General features: G+C 49.1%; 2 protein-coding genes across 8 annotated transcripts in view; one reads left to right on the top strand and one right to left on the bottom strand.

Moving 5' to 3' along the window:
* Positions 1 to 2,359, bottom strand: part of PLEKHA1 (pleckstrin homology domain containing A1) — a 56,990-nt gene extending 54,631 nt beyond the window's left edge. For 2 of the 7 annotated variants that reach the window (XR_008292396.1, XM_053207834.1), the window contains exon 1: positions 2,063 to 2,357. The gene's annotated coding sequence lies outside the window, so the exon portion shown is untranslated. Of the gene's footprint in view, positions 1 to 2,062 lie in introns of all 7 variants that reach the window. The other 5 variants (XM_027063290.2, XM_053207833.1, XR_008292395.1 and 2 more) reach the window with 4 other exon arrangements.
* Positions 864 to 6,998, top strand: LOC128312582 (translation initiation factor IF-2-like). Its single transcript, XM_053207119.1, has 3 exons — positions 864 to 916; positions 1,645 to 3,056; positions 5,626 to 6,998. The coding sequence occupies exons 1-2, from the start codon at positions 864 to 866 to the stop codon at positions 2,615 to 2,617; spliced, it is 1,026 nt and encodes a 341-aa protein (XP_053063094.1). The 3' UTR covers positions 2,618 to 3,056; positions 5,626 to 6,998.
* Positions 6,999 to 18,792: the final 11,794 nt, after the last annotated feature.

Raw genomic sequence — 18,792 nt, 5'->3', positions numbered from 1 at the left:
TTCTCAGGCGTCTTCAACATCCTCACATCCTCTAAGTTAACAACAAACATGCGAGGACTGCCCACAGCGACTTTCTAAAGAAAATACCCCAATGCTATTCTTAATGCCCTTAAACACTTCTAAAAAGGTCCTTCCGGCTTATGAACTCATGGCAGTTTCCTAACAATTGTATACTTATCCTGTTTGACTGTCTCTCCTAGCCTATGACAAACTCAAATTTACGCACCACCTCTCCTTCCTATTTGGCTACATTGCTAAAACCGGAGAATAAAAAAGATACAAACCTGCTACTTCCCTCCTCCCCAAAGCAACCATAAAACTACTAATTAGCAAGATAAAGTGCCATATGAAGCAGTTTCCACACACATGAATCACATCTTCTCAATGTCACAAAAGTTACCCACTACTTACCGCAAAGAGCAAATTCACAGCCATGTCCCTTGCTATCCTTTGATAGGGCTCTCTACTCAAGAGAAATTCATCAGTGGAAACATTCTAGGGTTTATGGCACTATAAAATAAATTAACCATTAACCCAAATTCTGCTAAGCTTAAACATGCATGTTTAAATACATAATTATTCTAATATGTAATTTTCCCTGGGAAGATTCGGCCAAGATAAGGAGTATTTAGACCTACTATGTTTGGGGAAATATTTTTTTGCCACAAGTGTATTAATATGAAAATTGCGAGTACGAAAAGCGATAGGAATTTTAGTAAGAATGGGTCTTACTATTTTTGAAATAACAGTTCTTCAAGTTCTTCACATTGTGAAGAAAAATGGAGTTTCACAAAACGACTCTTTTCAGTTTTTCTCTGAATCATATTAAAGCTGGGCCAGATTTCGCTGTCAAAAGCGTCTCAATGGCATTAAACCAACAGAAAGTATGTAAGCTGAGCGCTCGGGGGACGGGGGGGTAAGAAAGCGGACTTGATCAGCAGTTCTAAGATAAGAGACAATAGTTACAAAACTCATACCGCGCTCCTTGTTCCAGTCATTAAACACACAGGAAATAAGATTTTCTAGTTAGAAAACTAATTCACAAAGGGCAATGACTTCACGAAAGCAAAGAAAGTCTTGCTGCAACAGACAACGATCCATCGTAAAATTAAGGAGGATCGCAGGACTGGAAGGTGAAACAAGAGGAAAAGGGCACAAATCGCGTGCATATTTCTTCCTTAAACCTCGTCTTGGATCTGCCGCCCGCCCCCCGCCCCCCGCCCCCGCCAGAGCGATCGGGTGCCCAGCCGAGGGCAGGTGCTCTGCTATGGGACTCAGCATAACTAGAAGTCAACAAAGGCAGTAAACACTATAAATAACAAGACCGTTTTCACTATGACAACACTTTCCCCTCTGACGATCTATCCAAGGAGGGTCATTAGAAAGCATCTGAAATAAACCACAAACCACTCAGGACCTCCCCCAAAGCGCTGCGGCTGCCGGCTGGCCTCGAGGCTTAAGGACCTGGGTTCGGGTCGCCTCCCTGGTCCTACCCGCGTGACCTTGGGCAAGTCACTTTCAACCCTCGCACCGGTCATCTGCACCATTAAGGTGCGAAGGGAAAGCGTGATTCTATGCACAGCACAGGGCGGAGTCGGCTGCAGACTCGGAGAGTCCTAAAGTGAAAGCGCGTTAAGACCGTAGAAAACGATGCCCCGGGCAGTTGAGCCCCCGTGGGCACCGTCCTGGAGTCGGGCCACCCCGACAGGCGTCGCCCGCCGGGAATCCCCGGACAGCTGGCCGGCGCAGGGCGTCCAGGAGCGGCGCGCGACCGTCCTTCCCCAGCACAGCCCCCCGACTAGCTAGCTCGTCGGCGACCGCGACCGCCGCCGGCCTCCCCGCCCTCCTCCGCCGGACGCCGCCGAGGGCTGAGGTCAGAAAAACAATAAAGGAGTCGCGGGAAGAGGACGCCGCCCCCTCCCGCCGCCCCGGAGCCCGCGCGCAGGTGAGCCTGCGCCGCGGCCTCGCCCAGGTGCAGCCGCGCGGGGCGGACACACGCCGACACGGGCCGCGGGGCAGCCCGGGACCCTGCACCGCCCGCCGCCCGCCGCCCCGCACTCACCAGCGCCCGCCGGCTCCTCGGCGGACGCTCGGCCGCCTCCCCGATCGCCTCAGCCGGCGCGGCGCTCCCAGAGCCCGGCCCCGCCCACCCCGCCCCGGTGCGGCCGCGCTCCTCACGCCCAACTTCACGTCGGCCCTCCGCCCGCAGCACCCACGCCGCCGCGGCCCCGGCTCCCACAGCCACCGAGCTGCCGGAGCGGCGCCCACGACGGCCAGTCCGCACACTGCGCACGCGTGCCCGCGCCGCCTCAGCCCCCAGACGGCGGCCGAGATTCCGAAGCCGGCACTCCCAGCCCGCGGAGACTACAAGTCCCGGCAGGCCCCGCGCGGGTCCCGGCAGCGTGGCGGGCCGGGCATCGGGCGTCTTCCTAATTCCAGAGGAGGTGGCCTCGGCGTGTCGGGGCGGGCCGCGCGTGGAGCCCTGGTCCACTGCGCCGCGGTGCCTCCTGGGACTGGTAGTTTTCGAGGAGCAGGGGCTTGGCTCGGAGTGGGCGGGGCGGAAACTCGGGGTTCTCTGATGTCATCGGCTAGAGCTTCGCGGCATGGGGATCTTTAAAAATAGGCTTCGCTCGTTTGCGAATAATTTGTTTGCAAGCTGTTCCATAATCGGTCCAGGAAGCATAAATTGACAGGCCGCTGTGTGACCTGGAGAAAAACGCTTTACAGCTCTGCGTGCCAATTCTTTGCTCGTAACCGTTTCTCCCTGGAACTATGGGTTCCACCTCCTACTGTATAGGACAGGAGGCTTAGAGAAACTTGAAGGATTAACTGAAATTCTTTCGGGAAAGATGGAGCATAAATATTATTCTCATGACTATTCATAAATGTTTAACATCTTTGTTGCGCACCTACTATGTGCCAAGTCCCATGGTAGACGCTAAGCGTACGTCTGAGAGCGAGACAGACACCGTCCTGTCCTCACGGAGCCTGCAATCTGGGAAGGGAGATCTCCTTAAGCAACATCATTTTAGATTTTACTTACGTGGAGAAACGGAGTAAGTTAAAGAGATGGAGGAGTACTCTCGGAGGAAGTGATGCTTGAGCTGAAACCTGAAAAATGAGAATTACTCAGACGTGCAAAGATAGGGAAAAAGTTCTGTGCCACACTCTTGCTGTGCATGGCACACACTAGGCTCTCGTAAATATTTATGTCTGTGTCCTTCCTTTCCTTCCTGCACAGCTTTAGATCACATCCTTATCCCTTCAAAATCTTTGTCCAGGCCTTTTAGAACATCTTTCCCATGTGAAGATGTACATCCCTTCTGTATTTGTGAGCTGGGTTAAAAGTCTGGGCACTCAGCCTGGCCTCCTGACTCCATTCTGTTTATGAGGCAGAAAATTGGATTTGGAGTTTATCTTTACTAGGATCCTAAAGGGAGTTTGGGTATTATGTCATCTAAATCAAAGGAGAAGTGAAAAACAGCCCTCAACTCACCTGTGGAGACCTACCTGTGTGACTTTAGGCAGAGGGTGACACTTTGGTCTTTCTTGAGTCTCAGCGATTTCAACTGCTAAACTTGAAGAATGTTCTCAGAGTCCCATAAGCTGATGGAGGTGACTTCACCTTCCATGGAAAGCTCCAGTCCTGGCTCTTTCTTCAACAGTCCCAAGATGATTGTTCTGTTATTTTTTGAGAAACCTTAGCTGTGTAGCTTCACTGACCCCTGTCTTCTTGAGGCTTTACTTCCTCATCTGTATAATGGTTGAAAGGGTTTGGCATCATCATAGTTTATAAACCTGGCCAGAGCACTATTTCCTTTGGTTCATGCAGTGGGTTTTTGTTTTTGTTTTTTTAACTGAATGTGTGGCAAACATTTAAAAATAGGAAGATTTCAGGGCGCCTGGGTGGCTCACCCAGTTAAGCATCCAACTTCAGCTCAGGTCATGATCTCACAGTTCGTGAGTTCGAGCCCCGCATCGGGCTCTGTGCTGACCACCGCTCAGAGCCTGGAGCCTGCTTCGGATTCTGTATCTTCCTCTCTTTCTGCCCCTCCCCCACTCGTGTTCTCTCTCTCTCTCTCTCTCTCTCTCGCTCTCTCTCGTCTCTCTTAAATAAACATTAAAAAATTTTTTAATAAAAAATACATAAAAATAGAAAGATTTCACATAAAAATCCAGATGTCACCTTTCTGATTCCTCTGGATATTTGAGATTGCCTTCCCTGGCCAGATGGTCTGGAGGGGTTCTATAGCTCTGGAATCTTAGAAGATTCTAAGTGAGGATATTTGGGACATCCTTAAACAAAACAAAATAAAACAAAATCATGTTTATTTGAAATTCAGATTCAAATTTAACATGTATTTGATCTGGAAACCCTAGCCCAGAGATCAGACCACTGAAGCAGAGAGCTTCTCACCCCCCCTGGACAGGACCCAGAGGGAAACTTTCTCTTTATTGTTAGTACCATTTGACATTATTGACCGCGTGATTTTAAATTATTCCCTTGTTCTTTTTGCCTCACAAGTCCCAAAGTTTGTTTGATATTGACAGCCACGTGTATTAGACAATGAGGAAAGCCGGAAAAGTGACTCAATTACCTAAGGACGCACAACCAAGTAATGCCAGGGGTACTGTGAGTTTGGGGTGTAGCTAGCACACCTGTTAACACCCTTCTGTATGGAAGGCTCAGGATCAGCCAGTAAATGCATTGGCCATAATAATAATAATAACCATAATAATATTCTTCCCTCTCCTTTTCCTCCAGCCTTTTTTTTGGGGGGGATAGAGAGGTTTATTACATAACAGTGCTCTCAGTGTTATTTAAAAAAAAGAAGAAGTATGTGGAATATTCCCCTGTTGAAATTACAGTCTGAGAACAAACCAAGAACATTCAGGACCCACAGACAGCAGTGAGGAATGCTGGAATATTCCATGGCTACTTGTCATCTGAAGAAAAGGGAGAGGAGGAGTCTGAATTCAAGAATCTGCAATTTACCTTTAAAACATCACTCTTCTCCTCTTTATGCCTTGGGTGTGTAAAGCATTTGATATTCCATTCAAAAATATCCATTGAGTCCCTTCCATACGCTTATGTGGAGGATCCTCCACATAGAATTAACTCCTTCGACAACACAAAGATCAGTGTAGACAAGTCACATGACTGATCCAAAATCACACAGAAAGTTACTGAGCACTTGTCGCCTCTGAAATATTGGACCTCCTCTCCCCTCACGGACACCTCACATCTCCCTTCCTTGCTTTATTTTTATTTTTTATTTTTTTTAATGTTTATTTTTGAGAGAGAGAGGAGACAGAGAGTGAGCTGGGGAGGGGCAGAGAGAGAGGGAGACACAGAATCTCAGGTAGGTTCCAGGCTCTAAGCTGTCAGCAGCACAGAGCCTGATGTAGGGCTCAAACTCACAAACCGTGAGATCATGACCTGAGCCGAAGTCGGACACTTAACCCATTGAGCCACCCAGGCGCCCCTCCCTTCCTTGCTTTATATTTTTCTCCTTAGCAATGATCCCTTTCCTATGCATTATATATTTTACTTATTTATCTTGTTTATTTTCTGCATGTTGCACTAGAGTGTGACCTGTAGTTTTTATCTGTTTTGTTCATCAGGATTTTAGCTGTTTTGTTCATCACGGTGTCTTCAGTGCCTAGAACAGAAATATTTGTTCCATGGTGAAGGCCGCCAGCCAACTTCACAGTCAGAATCAGAAGTTAACGGAAGAGGCAACTCCAGAAGTAAACCCTTATTCTCGCTACAAATCAGAACCAATGTGGTACAAGAATTAAACATGAACCAAACACTCTGGGAACCCAGCTTTGTTCCTGTCATGTCTCCTCCAGAAACTGAGTAGCAGAGAGTGAAAAACAGCTCCTCCCTAATTTTCAGTTTAAAAATGAAACCTGTGTGGCGCCCGGGTGGCTCAGTCGATTAAGCGTCCAACTTCGGCTCAGGTCATGATCTCACAGTTCCATGAGTTTAAGCCCCACATCAGACTCTCTGCTGTCATCGTGGAGGCCGCTTTGGATCCTCTGTCCCCCTCACTCTGCCCTTCCCCTGCTCACTTGTGCTCAGTCTCTCTCTCTCTCTCTGTCAAAAATAAATATTTTTTTAAGTTACAAAAAATAAAATAAAAAATAAAAATGAAACCTGTAGCCGTCAGTGGGGTTGCTGTTCTGGTTGAGGAGGCGGAAGGCTGGCCCTCCCAGCCTTCCCACGTACTGAGCCTCAGCCAAGCGATATGAAGGATGAGTCTCAGTAATTACCCAGGGTGGGGCGGATTAAGTGACCTACCCAGAATACAGATCAGGTGACTGGATGCTCCTTCTGGAGCTCACTCTTGTGTCCCAAGGCTGGAGGGCAATCAGGAAGGAACTATGAAGGACTGCTCACCAAGTCATGCTCACAGAGATGCGAGAACAGGATTTCGTAACAGGTCAGCAACCAACCCAAACTCCAGGCTCAACAAGAAAAAAAAGGGGGATCAGGGGAGATAATTGCCTCCGGGATTTTTAGGGAGCGGAACCAGGTATGTTCTGCCTTGGAATCATCAGGCAATAAGGAATGGAACCTGATGCAGAGTATTTATTGCCTAATTCCACAGGACCCCTAAAAGTCCTCAGCACCCACTGTGATCTCTGGGGTCTGGTGAGGCTCCAGCCCCATCACACACCCCAGTTAGGTCATACTTTAATTCTCTTGACCGCATGTGGCAGGTCTGGGATGCTGGTAAGGCCTAAAGTCGTGGAGCACAGAATGCCTGCTCTCGTCCAAACATGTGGAATCTTGCTCCAGGGTAGCATAAAAATGTGAAAAGGAAGATTTTCTGAAGCCAAAGTGTGTGTCCAGGACCACGGCTGGGGAGCTAAGTGGAGGAACATTCTAGAAAGTAAAGAGCTCTTTCTCCCAGACAGAGATGGGAGAAGATCTGGGAATGAATCCATTTTGGGCTTCACACATCCCTCAGCCTGTGGGAATTCCTCCTCAGACCCTGCAATTCACCTGCCCCACTCTGGCCAAGCTCCTCCTTGAGTTAAAGGCCGCTGGTTTCTCTCGTCCTTCTTGTCATCTGTCGGAAGAGTGTACGTGCATTCAATAACAAGAACCAATGTGTCAGGTGTTTGGGAGGGCTGCCATGCTCTGACCCCCAGAGGAAGACAAGAAGTCACAGCTTCCACCAGGAGCCTCGTGGACATCATGGGTCCCACCCCAGGAAAGGATAGGATAGCAAGGAACTCTGAAGTCCATCTGCCCTGACTACTATGACCTTGGGCTCATTACTTCTCTGAGCCTCAACATTTCCTCATCTGTAAGATGGAGTCAATAGTAATTCCCACTTTACAGCTCATGATGAGTCTTAAATGAAATAACGCATATTAGCAAATACATACTCTTAGCAAAGCGTCTGGCACATATTAATGGCTCCACCAACATCCACGATTGTATTTTTCAGTTTAGCCCAATTTCCGAGCTCGCCTGACCAAGATGGATGACGGTGGGTAGGTTCTAGAACGACTCTGATGGCTGTGAACCTCACGCCTATCTGGGGTGCCTGCGATGGAAGTTAATTGTGGTCTAGGATCTTGAGGAGTTTGGTACTGCTGGAAAGCAGGGCTGCGTGGATATGGTGCTGGGGGGGAGAGGAGGGGGAGGGCTCCTGCATAAGGACCCAGGACGCCAGCCTAAGAAGGATGTGATGGCCAACTATATGTGTCAGTTTGACTGAGGCTCAGATAGCTGGTAAAACGTGATTTCTGCATGTGTCTGTGAAGCTGTCTCTGGAAGAGGTGGTGGACTGAGTGAAGATCTCCCTCCCCAATGTGATGATAGGAATCGTCCGATCCATTTAGGGCCTGAATAGAACAAAAAGACAGAGGTAGGTGAATTCATGGCTGCCTGAGCTGAGGAGGCACACCCCTTCTCCTGCCCTTCAGACGTCCGCGCTCCTGGACCCAAACCCAATGACACCACCAGCCCAGGCAGCAGATTGTGGGACTTCTCGCCCTCCATAGCCGAGGAAACTACAGAAGTCTCCTTTCTCATATATCTATCTATCTATCTTTATGTCCATCTGTCTATATCTTTTTTTTAAGTTTTTTTTTTTATGTTTTTTTTGAGACAGAGAGAGACAGAGCATGAATGGGGGAGGGTCAGAGAGAGAGGGAGACACAGAGTTGGAAGCAGGCTCCAGGCTCTGAGCTGACCGCACAGAGCCCCACGCGGGGCTCGAACTCACGGACCGCGAGATCATGCCCTGAGCCGAGGTCGGACGCCTAACCGCCTGAGCCACCCAGAGGCCCCTATATCTTTCTGTATCTATCTCTGTAAGTCCTAAGTAGTCTGTTTCTCTGGAAAACCTTGACTAATAACACAGGGGGACTTGAGTTTGCTTTCCCAAGTGTACCCTACACCCCTTCTGGCTACAAAAGTAAATAAACAGACTTTGGCGGACTAGAGCAGGACGGCGATGGCTCCTTGTTCATTTTCAATCCCGCCCGCCTCCCTCAGAAACTTGTCGCTTTCACCTAAAAGCTGGAGGCTACCCCCCCCTCTCCAGCCCCTCCCCCACCGCAGACTAACAGCAGGGATAGCTCTAAAAATAGCGAGCCTTCCCCGCACCACCCCCCCACCCCACCCCTGGCGCGTAAATACATCTTTGTTCCGGCCAGCATTTAATAACTGTACTTTATGCTGAAACAAAAGCTGTAATTAGAGCCGAACAATGGAAGGTGCAGCCAGCGCTGAACAATACTCCGAATTCCCATGGTGGTCCCCCCTCCCCTCCCCCCACCCGCAGCTGTGAGAACCAGAAGTCTCCAGCACGAATTCCATTCACAATTATTCACCTAGTTCCCTCCGCGGCTTATTCCAATCACGGCTTTCCTGCCTCCCCAGCGGGGCTGCGGAGAGGCTGAAAAGGGAGGCTAAGCCCGCCCCCACCCCCCCAACGCCAAGGGCAGCCGGTGCAGGTGTGCGCTCGCGGGGGGGGGGGCCGGCGCGGAGAAGCCTGCGCAGTGGCTCGCGACGAGCCAGACCGCCCCGAGGCTGGAGACCTCAACAGCCACCTCTGCACCCGCACTTCATGCAAGACTTCCTGCAGATAAAAGAGGGCTTTGCACTGATTTCCTTAGCCGGCACGGCAGTCTGTGCGTTCCAGGATAAGCCCAGCGGCTGAGTTCTCCTGCCAGGTTCAGGTCCTGGAACGAGGGAGACAGGTCTTTCAGAGGGCCTACAGTGAGTCCCAAGCCCCGCTGCCATGGCAGGATCATTGGGAGTGCTTTAAAAAAAATTCTTAGGACGAGACCCCACGCCAGGCCAACTGAGATTAGAATCTCTGCCAATGAGGAGTTGACATTGGTATTACTATTTCCCTTCTCTGTTTTGGCTTTGTTTTGAAGTATAACTTAAAGATGGAGTTACTGCTGAATTGCGTCCCTTCCTAAATTAATATATTGAAGCCCTCCCCCCAGTGTGACTGTATTTGGAGATAGGCCTTTATGGAAGTTATTGCAATTAAATGAGGTCCTAAGGGCGGGGGCTGACCCAAGGGGATTAGTGTCCCTGTAAGAAGAGACACCAGAGAGCTCACTGTTCCCACTCCTGCCAGCAATGTGAAGACCTGGGGAGAAGGCAGCCATCTGCTAGCCAGGAAGAGAACCTTCACCAGGGACTGAATCACATTTCCTTGTCGGAAAAATTGGACTTTCCAGCCTCCAGGACTGTGAGAAATACACTTCCTTTTAAGCCACTCAGTCTGTGGTATTTTGTTATAGCAGCTCAAACTGACTAATACATATAGCAAAATCTACAACTCTTTTTTTTTTTAGGGAAATTTATTTTAGTGTTTATTTTGAGAGAGAGAGAGAGAGAAAGAGCGCAAGCACTGGAGCAGGGGAGGGGGCAGAGAGAGAGGGAGAGAGAGAGAATCCCGGGCAAGCGCCACACTGTCAGCGCAGAGCCCAATGTGGGGCTTAAACCCACGAACCTCGAGATCATGACCCAAGCCAAAATCAAGAGTTGGCCACTGAACAAAGAGGGGCGCCTGGGTGGCTCACCCAGTTAAGCATCCAACTTCAGCTCAGGTCATGATCTCCCGGTTTGTGAGTTCGAGCCCCGCGTCGGGCTCTGTGCTGACAGCCCAGAGCCTGGAGCCTGCTTCTGATTCTGTGTCTCTTCCTCTCTCTGCCCCTCCCATGCTCATGCTCGGTCTCTCTCTGTCTCTCAATAAACATTAAAAAAAAAAAAAAGATTTGGACAGTCAACTGACTGAGCCACCCAGGTGCCCCCCAATCTACAACTCTTAAGTTTAAAGCCCAATAAATGGTGTAACCACCACTCAGATCAAGATCCATTTCTAACACCCCAAAAGGCTTCTTATGGCAGCCGGAGATCACCACTAGTCTGATTTCTATCACCATAGGTTAGTTTGCCCTATTCTTGAACTTGATGTAATTGTAATTATACACTATGTCATGTACCCTTTGGCATCTAACTTCTTTTGTTCAACATTGCATCTGTGGGATTTACCTACGTCTGTGAGTGCGGTAATAGGTTTGTTCTTTTTATCGCTGTGTAATATTTCATTTTATGAATGAAACACAATTTATCTATTCTGTTGATAGGCATTTTGGTTTTGTTCCCCTTCTGTTTCTTAGCTCATGTTGTTTCCTCTGCCCAGAATGGCTTTTCCCTCGGGCCCCATCCCACCCTCCCTGATCTCCCACAGATAAAACCTACCTACCCTGAGAGGCAAGCATTAATACCCCAATAAAAACTCATCACCTCTTGGAATCTTCCTGGGCTTGCAGAGAGGAGTGAGCCTCTCTCTTCTGTGACCCTATTATTCCTATGTTTAAATTATAGGGGTGTCTGGGGGCGCCTGGGTGGCTTAGTCGGTTAAGTGTCTGACTTGGCTCAGGTCCTGATCTCGCGGTTCATGAGTTCGAGCCCCACATCGGGCTCTGTGCTGACGACTCAGAGCCCGGATGGAGCCTGCTTTGCATTCTGTGTCTCCCTCTCTCTCTGCTCCTCCCCGACTCACGTTCTGTCTCTCAAAAATAAACATTAAAATAATCTTTAATAAAATAAAATAAATTATAGCTATGTCTGTACCAGGAGACCATGATTTCCTCAGGGCAAGGACCATGTCTTAATTACCCCTGTAGTCTCAGCCCCTGGAGAAAGGAGGGTCAAGAAACAGTGCAGTGTTTCTGGGAGGCAAGCACCCTGCCAGGGAGGGCAGGTATGCCTGGGGGCTTTGGGAAGGGAGGGTAGGTTCCAGGCCTGGAAAGGGCCTTGAGAGCATCGGGAAGTCCAGTGGGGACAGACGGGGCATGAGCATGGTGTGCAACTGTCCAGGACTCGCTCCTGGTAGCAGCTCCTACTGACTCGATTCCAAGCCCCCAGGCTTAGCTCCGGATGCTAAGCCCAACATAGCACCTGTAGAAATGGGCTCAGGCACCTGGGAGAATGGAGCCATTAGGGCGGGTGTCAAGGGGCCCAGCTATGAGAGTCGATGGCACAGCCTAGACTACCATCTTGACCACTGCCACATGGCCCTAGTCCCTCATGGTTGTCACCCCCTTTCCATTGGGGCACTTGGATCGGTCCAGGAAGCTGGTCCGAGGAGGCCAGCAGTATTCATTGTATTTCCTGTGGCAGGATTCCTTTTCTCTGCTTTCTTTCTCCTCTTTCACGTAACTCAATCAAATGCCAATCGATATAGTTCTGTACCCAGTATGGCAGACCAACAGCCTACTCAGCTCAGTCTCTGCATCAACAGCCCTTTATCAGTTCAGGCTCTTTGTTGTAGAAAGATGATCGGCACTGTTTACAAAAGCTGCTTTCACAAACACCCAAAAGATCACATCTCTGTGATTTAAGCTTTTTGACCCATGATGCCGTAGCAAGGGGATGCTGTTGGTGCCAGACGGGTCTGAGTTCAAGTCTACTGCTTGCTGGCTGGGCAACTTTGAACCACTCACTCTAGTGTTCTGAGCTTCAGTTTCCTCATTGGCTAAGTGATCCCTCTGCTGCATAGAGATTGTGAGGATGGGCCTTAGTGCAGAGTGGGTGCTCATGACAGCGTCTGCTGGGCCATTGGAGAAGGTACACGCTCCCCCCACGTCCAGCCCCATTCCAGGATTCATCATCTTTATTTTCTAACAACAAACAGGCTTGTCTCTGGAAGCTCTCCTGGTTATCCTGAAATGCCCTCCCCCACTTCATTCTGGTGCCCACACGCTGCCCGCCAGACTGTTTGTTTTGGATGCAAGAGGCCAGCCAGGGCGTGGCAGGCTTGCCCATGCGGTTCCTTGAAACAAAAGTTGCTCCCTGAGTCATTGCTGGGAGAAGCTAGCAAATCCAAGCACCCACACGGACGGGCATGTCAGAGGTAGGATGCCCTGTGAGCAGGACTGCTGGGGGTAGGGTGGGTGCACAGGCAGAGTGATGGGGGACAGAGGGCTTGTAAGCCAGGCACAAGGTGTAGGCTTGATCGTGGGGGAAATGGAGAGCGGGCATTGAAGGCTTTCAAATGAGAGCGGGCATGATCAGATTTGTGGGCTAGAGAAGTCCCTCTGGACTCTTTGAGGGGTCTTGGTGGAAGAGAAGGCCCCAACCCCTGTGTTCCAGCCTCATCTCTTTCCTTGGCCTGTCACAAATTTTCTGCTCTAGCCAAACTCTGAAACAGACTGTCTGCACCTTTGTCACATTGGAGTGCTCTCCACCGGGTGACATTTCCCCCATCCCTCAAGGCCTGGCTTCATTATTACCTGTCCAGAGATCCTTCTCTGCCCCGGACACATGTTCACTGTTCCCTTCCCAGAAGCCAGGGTTCTTTCCTCAATACCCAGTGGCCGGAGCCACTCAGAACTTGCTGCCCCATGGGGCTAATTGTTGGAGGACACATCTTGTAGCAACAACAGAACTTTGTGGTCAGAAAGCCCGAGTTCAAGTTCAGAGTCCGTCCTTAGCAACTTGTGGTCTTTGGCCTCTCACTCAACTCCTCTGAGCCACAGTTTGCCATTTGCACAACGGGGCAGTCTGATGCGTCTCCCCGGATTATGGTGAGTATCCGGGGAATGTAGAGACACTCTAAACAGCGATGTGAAACAAAAACTTGGAAAAAAGTGTGGGCCGCTGAGACTGAAAGACCCAGGATGGGACTTGTGAGGTCTGTCTCCTATTCACCGATTGTCTCTAGACAGATCACCCTGTCTCCCTGGGCTTACTCTCTTCTTCCGTATGTGGGGAGCTTCGTACTTGCCTCTGGGATTAATGTGAAGATCAAGCATGTTAAAAGATTGGCACCGTGCCTAGGGCATAGTAGCCTGGCACCGGATGTTAATGCTCTGCCAAAGCACAATAGTAGTTTGGACATGGGAGTCTATGGATTGCCTGGCTAATTTCATTACTGACCCGCCAAATAAAGGGGTGGATGGGGAGGTGGGTGGAGGTATGGAGGGATGGATGGGAAGGATGAATGCATCCGGGACTCGAGAAAGTACCCGCCCTGAGCAGCCGGTGGGCAAGCTCAGGCCAGGTGCTCTCCTGGTGTGGGGCTGTATCCTCGGCAGTCACGGACCTCCTGCCTCCAAAGGGCGACACAGTTTGCCTCGCTTGAGACGATGCAACTGGCATAAGCAAGCCAGGGGAGGGGGTTAGAATCCCAGAAAGAGGGGATCTGGAGAGAGGTGGGGCGTGGCCCCTACCCTGTGGATTGTGAGCCTGTGGGTCAGGAGACGGCTCCGTCAGTCACAGCATCACCCTTGGGGCGAGGAACAAAGACCCATCTGCAAAGGCCCCCTGACTGAAGAACCATTCACAGTGCTGGCCTCGTTCTTGCAACCAGGCTCGGAGGCAGCCAGGCAGTGCTTGACTCTGTCAGCCCATTACAGATAAAGAGGCCCAGATAGGGAAAGAGTCTTGCCCAGGGTATGATGGGAAGAGCAGAAAGCAGAGCATGAAAAAGCCCAAAGTCTCTGGATACTCCCCACCCTTCTCTATAGGCCTTTCAGTATAAAACTGAGACCCACTTTTGGTTAAAATAAAAATCTCATTTAATATCTTGCAAAAATCAGTCAGGTCTGCCAGCTGGCCATCTACCTATTGCCCGATTCCCCCCTCAAGACCTTTTGAGCTGGAGCCTCTTACCACTTCTTTAAGGCAATGAAAAAGCCATAGACTTTTCAACCCCTCTTTTGCTAATGGACACATCGGTGAGCGGACCAAAGTGAACAACCTTGTGGGCCAGACCCTGTTTTATGACGTTATCCTTTTTACCCACGTTTTATGTTCACATTTAGGGCTTGCAACAGCCCTGTCGTGTATTTCCCCCATTTTTCAGGTGAGGGCACTGGAGCTTATGCACGTAGGAGGTAGAAGAACCAGGACCCAAGGCCTTGTGCTTCTAGCCACACCAACAACGTCTGTGTTAATAGACACACAAGAGTGCTGAGCTCTGTGGAAATACACACTCCAGTGCATTTTCCTATCATCACCCTGCACGCACAAACTCCTCAGTGGAAAGACCCAAACAAAACTTTGCTCATCAGGGGAGCCTGGGAAGGCTCAGTCGGTTAAGCGTCTGACTTCGGCTCGGGTCATGATCTCACGGTCCGTGAGTTTGAGCCCCGCGTTGGGCTCTGTGTTGACAGCTCACAGCCTGGAGCCTGTTTCAGATTCTGTGTCTCCCTCCCTCTCTGACCCCCGTTGATGCTCTGTCTCTCTCTGTCTCAAAAATAAATAAACGTTAAAAAAAAATTAAAAAAAAAAAAAAAAAAGCTTTGCTCATCAGAACCAAGAAAAATGTCATGGAATCTGCACGTATTTATCTAAATTACCTGCATGAAACGGGACCTTCTAGGGTATATTAAGGGTTGACAGGACACCTGGGTGGCTCACCCAGTTGAGCATCTGACTCTTGATTTTTGGCTCAGGTCATGATCTCAGGGTTGTGGGATCAAGCCCTGCATCAGGCTCAACACTGAGCATGGAGCCTACTTGAGATTCTCTCTCCCTCTCTCTCTCTCTCTCTCTCTCTCTCTGCTCTTCTCCCACCCCCCATCTCTAAAAATAAATAATTAAAAAAAAAAGAGTCAGTGATATTCTTTAGCACACTGGGGCTCAAAAAATGACTACCGTATCCCCGTTGTCGTTGGTTTCAATATTTAATATGCATCAGTTCATAAAAACAGCAAGATCTCTATGGTTTGTTTTCTACCTGGAGTTAAAATGAAAGTTAGAAATGTCCAGTTGAAGTGAGACTTTGAAATGAACTGAGTTACAAGCATTCTCAAGGGCATGGCGAAAAGAAGTGTGGAGAGCGAGGTAGAGTGATTGGCCAGGCCTCTAATTTGCGATCAGAGAGGCAACTGCTGCGTATTGAGCTCCTCAGAGGGACTGCCATGACAGGGAAGGTGGCAAGTACCCTCCTGCTGCTAAAGACCTGGGCCACGGATCGGTCCCGTAGCCACAGGACATTCTACCACAACCACCCATTGCCAAGGCCAAATGGATGTGACCTTTCTACTTTCCCTTTCTCTTTCCAGCAACCATCAGCGCCCTTTAATTTACTTTAGACTTTAAATTAAAAATAAGTCACACAGGGGCGCCTGGGTGGTTCGGTCGGTTGAGCGTCTGACTTCAGCTCGGGTCATGATCTCATGGTTTGTGAGTTCGAGCCCCGCGTCGGACTCTGTGCTGACAGCTGGAAGCCTGGAGCCTGTTCCAGATTCTGTGTCTCTCCCTCTCTCTCTGCCCCTCCTCTACTCATGCTCTGTTTCTCAAAGATAAATAAATGTTAAAAATTTTTAAAAATAAAATAAAGATAAGTCACACAATATTTAGAATAGAAAGAACAAAGTGAAAATCACTTCCAAATGCCATCTTTCAAGAAGCAGTCACTCACAAATTTGGTGAACATCCTTCCAGATACCTTTCTACACAGATACTTTCCCTATAGATAAAGCTAAACAATTTTATAAGATGACATCATGCTCAACATAAGCATAAGTTTTTTTCAAACTTTTATTTTGACATACTTATAGGTTCTTAGGGCGTTGCAAGGATAGTTCAAGGAGGTCCCCTATAACCTTTATCTGGTTTTACCCAATGGGTACATTCACACAATTAGGTATAATATCAAACCGAGGACATTGACATTGGCACAATATGTGTCTAGCCCCAACAACCACAGAGCTTTAATTTTGGTTATTGTATTTTTCAGGTCTAAAATTTCCACTGGACTCGGTACCCCGGTGGCTCGGTCGCTTAAGCGTCCCACTCAGTTCGGCTCAGGTTGTGATCTCAGGATTCATGGGTTCAAGCCCCTGGTCAGGCTCCTCGATGATAGTACAGAGCCTGCTTGGGATTCTCTCTCTCTCTCTCTCTCTCTGCCCCTCCCCTGCTCCCTCCCTCCCTCTCTCTCTCTCAAAAAATAAACATTAACAAAATACAAATAATAAAATTTCCACAGGACTCTTCTTTAATCTTCAATGTATTTGCTGAGACCCGTTTTTACTGAGAATTTGCATTTTTCACTTGCTTTGAGCAAGTTCACAATTGCCTACTGAAGCACTTTTATGATGGCTGCTCTCAGATCTTTGTCAGGTCATTCTAGACGTGTGTCATCGCAGTGTTGCTGTCTGTTGGTTGTCCTCTCTCCTTCCAAGTGAGACGTCCTAGTTCTCCGTAGGATGAGTAATATTTAAAACCTGGACGTGCGGGTACGAGATGAGATTCTGGAGTATATTTGACTCTGGTGTTTTAGGAGGTCTCCTGTGACACCCTCTGGCACGTGGCAAGATGCCACCTTGTCACTTCTGGGTAGGGATGAAATTCCAGGCTCTCCACTTAGTCTCACGGACACCAGAGTGGGAGGCGTCCTTGTAATTGCCAGGGCTGGACGCTCTAGCTGTCCGCTGGGTCTCAGCTGACGCCGCTCTGGCCGTGGGAGCGGTCATTGTCCACGAGGTTTCTGTTTTGCCGGGCTGCGCCCCCTCTCCTGGTTCTTTGGGTGGACAGCACAGGCCTCTCATAGGCCTTGTTCTGTCCGCGCCCATCCGTGTTTCTGAGTTGCCAGCCTTTCCAGTATGCCGACTGGAATATGGGAGGCAAAAAAACAAAAACAAACAAATAAAACAGGGTGCCTGGATGGCTCAGTCGGTAGAGCATGTGACTCTCTGTCTCCGGGTTATAAGTTTGAGCCCCATGTTGGGTATAAAGATTATTTAAAAATAAAAAATATAATGTACTACTACTACTGCTACTAATAGGGGCGCTGGGTGGCTCAGTTGGTTAAGCAACTACAGCTCAGGTCACGGTTTCATGGTTCGTGGGTTCGAACCTCACATCAGGCTCTGTGCTGACAGCGTGGAGCCTGCTTGGGATTCTCTCTCTCTGCCCTTCCTTCACTCACTCGCGCGCTCTCTCTCAAAATAAATAAATAAATAAACGTAAAAAAAAATAATAGGGGCTCCTGGGTCTCTCAGCCAGTTAAGTGTCTGACTCTTCATTTCGGCTCAGGTCACGACCTCATGTTTCGTGAGATCTAGCCCCGTGTCGGGCTAGATCTACTCTAGCCCGTTCGTCTTCTCTCCACTATACAAACTCTTCTCATGTTCGTTTTGTATATAATATTCAGGGTTCTTTTCTGTGCTTAGTGAGAGGGAAACAGAGAAGCATGTCTGTATCCTTTTGGTTTTTTTTAAATTTTTTTCTTCTAATGTTTATTTATTTTTGAGACAGAGAGAGACAGAGCATGAGTGGGGAGCGTCAGAGAGGGAGACACAGAATCCGGAACAGGCTCCAGGCTCTGAGCTGGCAGCACAGAACCCGACGCGGGGCTCGAACCCACAGACTGCGAGATCATGACTCGAGCCGAAGTCGGAAGCTCAACTGACTGAGCCACCCAGGCGCCCCTTGTTTTCTTTGTCAACTCAGCAACAGCACCTGTTCCTCTTTTCCCATGATGGCAAGAGCAGACCCAACCCATCAGGGTCTGTTGCCTGGATGTCCTGTAATTTGCTTGTGCGATCCCCCATCAAGGGTCAATTTGATTATTTCCCAGCTTTTCCTAAGAAATAATGCTCTGCTGACAAATCATATTTATATATCTTTGTGTGTGCTTTATCCTATTAATAAATTGTACATGGTGGAATACCAACCAAAAGGTGAGCAAATTCTGAAGGCTTTCGATTTTTTTTAGAAAGATTTTGAATTGACACGAGGCCCAAAGGGTCCATATCCCCCACCTGGACCAGCTCTGGGTCTTCCTCTCCCACTGCCTTTGAAGATTACACTAACCCTGCATTTACCTCTTTCCCCCTTCGAAGCCCCCTTCTCCTCTTCAAGGCCCCCTTGCTCCTCATGGCAACCTGGTTCAGGTGTCCACACCTGCTGGGTGGGGTGGTGAATCGCCGGGGACGACCTTGAACCCCAAATGCACAGGGGTGGCTGGCCTCCACAGCTGCATTGCTTGAGATGGAGACATTCAGAGGGAAAAGCAAGCAGGCTTCAGATAATACTGCAGGTGCAGAGGCTTCCTATATGTGGCAAGTGCCCATTTCTGGGCCTTCTCAAAAAGTAGAATGAGAAGGTTCTCCACATACTTTGCCTTAGTACCTGAATACCAAACGGGAACATCCCCCACCCCCATGGGATCCAACTTCCAACACTCACGTGCTTGTAGGGCCTTACTGATAAGGACAACCTAGTTTTAAAAATGTGAGCTATGTATCATGTGAAAAGGACTTTCTACGCACCTTTGGGGACGGAGT

This window comes from Acinonyx jubatus, chromosome D2 (genome assembly GCF_027475565.1).
Source record: "Acinonyx jubatus isolate Ajub_Pintada_27869175 chromosome D2, VMU_Ajub_asm_v1.0, whole genome shotgun sequence".
NCBI classification, from domain to species: Eukaryota; Metazoa; Chordata; class Mammalia; order Carnivora; family Felidae; genus Acinonyx; species Acinonyx jubatus.
Note: the sequence above shows the minus strand (reverse complement) of the source record. Positions and strands in the feature narration are given on the sequence as shown.

Bases quoted from the DNA above. Each gene is read 5' to 3' on its own strand.
- LOC128312582 (XM_053207119.1), top strand. From the start codon at position 864: ATGGCATTAAACCAACAGAAAGTATGTAAGCTGAGCGCTCGGGGGACG. The intron at 917-1,644 runs GTAAGAAAGCGG...TTAAGACCGTAG, and splicing joins AGCGCTCGGGGGACGGGGGG to AAAACGATGCCCCGGGCAGT.